Raw genomic sequence first — 5,003 nt, 5'->3', positions numbered from 1 at the left:
GTTCTTGCTAGCTGCTTTGTGCCACTAACAGCCCCATTATAAAGATGGTGTATCTTGAGTCTTGATCCATAACTTGAAAGTTCTTGGGCCTGAGTTAGAAATGAGAAAATTATACAAGTATACAAATCATGTAGTATTAGAAGGCACTTTAGAGGGAAAATTGGTGATCAACAGTTGTCCAGCATTCCAGCACTGGATAGTTTTAGATCTATTTTAATCTCCTTAGTAAGTCCTATAGCTATGCAAGTGAGTGCATTTTGATAACTGCTGTGCCTAATTTGTAACAATTACTGTCAACCTTCAGTTAAGAGCCTGTTCATTCCACCCTGGCCTAGAAAAGAGTGAAATGTATGACTCGTGTGCATAATTTTATTCACATCATATTTCATACTGATTATGTATTGATGACATTGATTCATTTACTCTTTACAGCGCCACTTGCATGGATATTAAATCTTATTGACCACAGATGAATTTTAATTTCAGATTGGTGATAGATTTTTCCATCAGCTCTGATAGTGTGTTTGACTTTTTCATCATTAACCCAGGCAATCGCACAGCACTGAGTTATTGCATCGAAACAAAAAGTGCACACTTCACTTGCTAATTCCTTATGGATTTGCAGTGGGGACTCCATTCATGTCTCTTGTAAGGCTCACATGCGTACACTCACAAAACCAAAAACATTTCCCTGCAGACAGAAATTTAGCCAGCTTCCCAAGTCTAGGGGGAAGATAGTAGGCCTTTGTGTCTTTGGTAGTACATTTTCTTCTTGCTGAGTAGGGAAAGGACACATGCTTGGAAATGTTTAACTGTCTAAAATTACGCTACCATATTAGAACGCTCATATTTGCTCTTCTCCCTTGCTTAGGTTTATGGGGTAATTTAAAATGTTTTCTTTATTTAGTAAGTGTTAATTACACGAGATTGTGAGTTTTATTTAATTTACTAATAGGGAAGGAATACAGAATAACCATTTAAGAATCAGAATCTTAATATTTTTTTTATTGAAAATTAGCCAGTTACCTCATCTGATGTGTGGAGGCTTCTTTAAGCTTGCCAGCACCCAGAAGGACTTAGAGGGTTTTACAATGTCAGTTTTAATGAGGTCAGTCTATAGGACATAGTTGAGAGCAGTGAGTGAGTGGGTAACATAAATGTTTGAGAGACGCACTTTGAACTTGAGGCAAGGCCATCTGTAAATACAGAAGTGCTACAAATAAGATGGCCACTCCCACTCCCCCTTCTAATGTAAAAGCTTAACACTCTCCCAGTGTGTGTCTTATCTTGCGATGTTGCTGGTTTTATGCTATTTCCTGACTCAGTAAATTATTTTTTAAAAATTACAGCTTATTCCAGAATATGCTTGGTGAGGAGGGTGGAGGGAGGAGATAGGTGGGGTATCAGATTGTGAAGACTGAACATAGACAGTAGCCGTCCTGGGGCTAAGTGCAAAGGACACTTTGGGATGTGAGCAGCACCCCAGTAGCTCCTCATTGAGTAGACGACGATGTCAGTGAAGGTGTGAGGAAGTGGGAAGCTGGTTGTTTTGTGTTTACAGGATTGCCTACATTGTGCCTTTGATGGGAGGCAGCTGCTTTGTACACCTTGTTCAGGATGGGACTTGTAGGGTGTTCATATTGGACCACAAAATACAGTTTAGGCAATGAAGGAGAATCTGCTAGTGTATATTTTCTTAATGTTGGAAAATTTAATGTCCCTAAAACAGAGGGAGACAGGTGGCCTTCAAAAATTAATTGCACATAAAAGACTTAAGGAAATAAAACTTAAGGAAATGATCTTGTCGGGCAGGCACTGGTGAGACGCTGTGTTTCGGGGGTGGAGTTAATTAAGCACATTTCCCCGTTGGCATGAGTAGCTCCCATTTTTGCCTTTGGTGTTCTGCTCACCATGAGCACAGTCAATTCAAGGTAGTTTCTGTAAATAAAGGTTCTGGGCAAGCTGAATGTGGTCCAGAGAGGTATTAATGAGAGGACGAGAGGGAAGAGTTAATGAAAACACACTTCCTAGGGGAACATAAACTGCTTTTTGGAGAATGCTTTAAAATGATTTTCCCAAAAGCCTGTGGCGTTTCTTTTCTACGGGAGATGAGGAGAGATGACAAATAGTTCCATGTTATTATTTTCTTTTCTCTCGTTCTCCGAGTTTGGGGGTTGAGAAAATTGGATATTTATTTTGGCCATTTTCCTTCCATTCGCAGAAGCAATTACATTTGAGTGCATGATGCATAGTAAATGTATTTAGCCATCCTCTGTCTTAAAAATAATGAGTTGGTTATTTGTATGGCCCTTTAAAGGCAGTTCATTGTATGGGAAGTGTCAGCCCCCATCACTGGTTCTTTTAAACTTTGGTTCTTCTGAAATGTGTCTGTGGTATTAGGGATGTCCTGTTCAGTCGCTGTGCTGTGGCTCTGGCTTTTGTATATTCTGAGGAAAATATGTTTAAGATTCTCAACTGAAATGTCATATTTGCCTGAAGTCTGGGTCCAGTGATGTTTGAGGAGCTTCACAGCTTGACGGCTTCTGTCATTTGGAGGAAGCTTGGCCAGTTCCAAACTATGTGCTTTCTAGGATGTTAGAAAAATCAGAAATCGTGACTCATCTTTTCCCCTGTGTAGGTAGATTCCTGCCTGCTCTGGAATTTTTTCTTCCATTCACAAGTATATGGGGATCTTCTGGAATGTTCTGTGCTTTAGTTGGAGGAAGATTTAGCAAAGCTTTCTAGGTTCCATATCACTTCATATTTCCCCATAGTTACATAATTGGTGTTGTGAGTGTCCATGGTAGAGGACATTTGATGATCCTTTATTAAATGTGCTTGCTGGCTGCTAGCGCATCTTTGTTCTGGACAGACAAATTGCCTTTCTCACACTGAGCTTACACTCTGGGGAATTGAGCCTCCACCACTTTAATTAGCTTGGAAGAGGGGGTTGGAGACTCAGCAAGAACTTCCTGAGATGTCCCAAATGTCATTTAAAAAACCCTCCAAACCTAGACGTTACTCCCTTTTGGTGGTTGCACACAGACTGTGTTTGGCGGCTGTGCGTTGCCATCCGTAACGCAGGTATTGGGGTTAGGCTTTCCGTGGAACCCTGTTCTTCGCTCCTTCTTAGGTTAGTGGTGGCACATCCCGTGTATTGATTGCTATGCCTGTAATATTTATGTAACACCGTGTGACAAAGGCGGGAGACTGTGAAAAAACAAAACAAAACTTGTATATATGAATATAGTCTTTGTCACACACCTGCCCTGGAGGGAGAAGCCAGGATGGGTGAGGAGGGGTTACGGAAAACCAGCAGAATAATAATGCTATCTTAGTCAGACTCAGTAACAGCTCTGTTACCCCTACTTTAAAGGTGAGGAAACTGGGACAGTTTAAGTCACTTGCCACAGGTGACACAAATGAGCCCATAAAACCCAAAACTTCTTAGGGACCTTGCTCTGAATGGCCCTGGGGTTATGTTAAAAGTCCAAGACCCCCATGAGGTGAGCCCTTTCTAATTGATTCCCTTTGGAGAGAAACTCGCTTTAAGGGAGTTCAGGGATGGTAGACGTCTACATCTGAAGCTTCTCAGAGTCCATTTACCATCTCATTTTCTCTGCTTCGGAGAAGCAAGGCGCACAGAGAGCCTCCTTCAAGTCACAGTTGGGAAGTAATCTAATAAAAGAAGATTAGTAAATGTGGAGGCGACCAAAGCTGTGCTGTTGAATACCTCTCAAGTTTAGCATTTTAGCTAAGATGCGCCTTTTTCTTTCTTGCAGGTCTGCTGAAAGGTCAGAGTAATGCAGAATGCGTGCCTTCATCTCAGATTTTGTTCATCACAGGTGGATCCCATGTGTCTTCAGTAGACAAGTCACCTCTGTAGCCAGCGCCGGTCTCATGCCATCGCACCTTCTTTAGTCTTGAGTGCCCTTCCTGCATTTATTGGTGTATTAAAATGACTGAATATGGACATTAAGGACTCCATGAACCTGGGCTAATGGGAGACGGTAGCGAGAATGGAAAAAGATCCACCGAAGGACATCTTGGGGGGGGAGGGTGCTTGGGGGGAGGGGAATGACTAATGAAGCTAATTAAAAGAAGCATTGAAATCTGCTTTCCACCCTCATTAACAATTAGCAGGGCACCGGCCAGAGTTTGTACCCTGTGTTTTACCTTAACAACATTCTGTTTGCTCTTTGTATATTTAAGTGTCGTAATGAAATGTGTTTCAATCAAACTGAACATGAGTTAAAGGAAAAGAGATGTGGCTTTTGTGATATTATATCACGAACACTTTTATTGTATCTCTGTAAAATACAATGTATGTATGCATGTGAGTGTTCTTGTCCTGATGTTGCTCTGCCCATGGCAAAGATTAAAAAAAGAAAAGAAAAAAAATACAAAAAAGGAAAAAAAAAGAGTCAGGCTTATAGCCGCTACTATGTAGAAATTCCCCCTACTTCTAATTTGCTGAATGAAGAAAAAAAAATCTTTTATTTGTGATATTTTCAGAGACATTTGCTCTAGTATGGTGTATTTAAATAATAAAAACTTAAAAGAAAAATATTCAACAGAGTTTGGGTTTAAACTCTGCTTTTCCTCTTACGTATTTTGGAAAAATTAGTGGTATTTTTGTTGTTGTTGTTGTTGTCTACAACAAACATTTAAATTTGGGGGTGAGGGTGGGGTTGACACCTGTATTTAGCTCCAGGCTAATAAAGTAGTCCTCACATTATTTCACCATGCCATTTTAAGCGAAGAACATTGTGTTAACAGCACTCTGCATCGGAGTCTTTGGCGTGCATACATGGGTACTTGCTGGCTGTTTCCGCTCTGCTCTCAGTAGGCAAGCCTTGGGTGTGATTGGTCACAGCACAAGCATCTTCTACCATCAGGTTTTGTAGCTTTTGATCACAACAGCATTTCTAGAGCCATCTGTGTGTAACCTGAAGTCCCATTAGTTTAGGGACTCCAGAGCTCACTCTGGCCTTGGTCTTGGA

At 40.9% G+C, this 5,003-nt stretch overlaps 1 protein-coding gene across 2 annotated transcripts in view; it reads left to right on the top strand.

Moving 5' to 3' along the window:
• Window positions 1-4,608, top strand: part of Lmo4 (LIM domain only 4) — a 16,436-nt gene extending 11,828 nt beyond the window's left edge. For both annotated transcript variants that reach the window (XM_036190073.1, XM_036190074.1), the window contains exon 5: window positions 3,783-4,608. In XM_036190073.1, coding sequence (XP_036045966.1) covers window positions 3,783-3,791 — 9 coding nt within the window. In that variant the 3' untranslated portion in view covers window positions 3,792-4,608. The remainder of the gene's footprint in view (window positions 1-3,782) is intronic.
• The last annotated feature ends 395 nt before the right edge of the window (window positions 4,609-5,003 follow it).

This window comes from Onychomys torridus, chromosome 6 (assembly GCF_903995425.1).
Source record: "Onychomys torridus chromosome 6, mOncTor1.1, whole genome shotgun sequence".
Classification (NCBI taxonomy): domain Eukaryota; kingdom Metazoa; phylum Chordata; class Mammalia; order Rodentia; family Cricetidae; genus Onychomys; species Onychomys torridus.
This window is presented reverse-complemented; position numbering and strand designations above follow the sequence as displayed.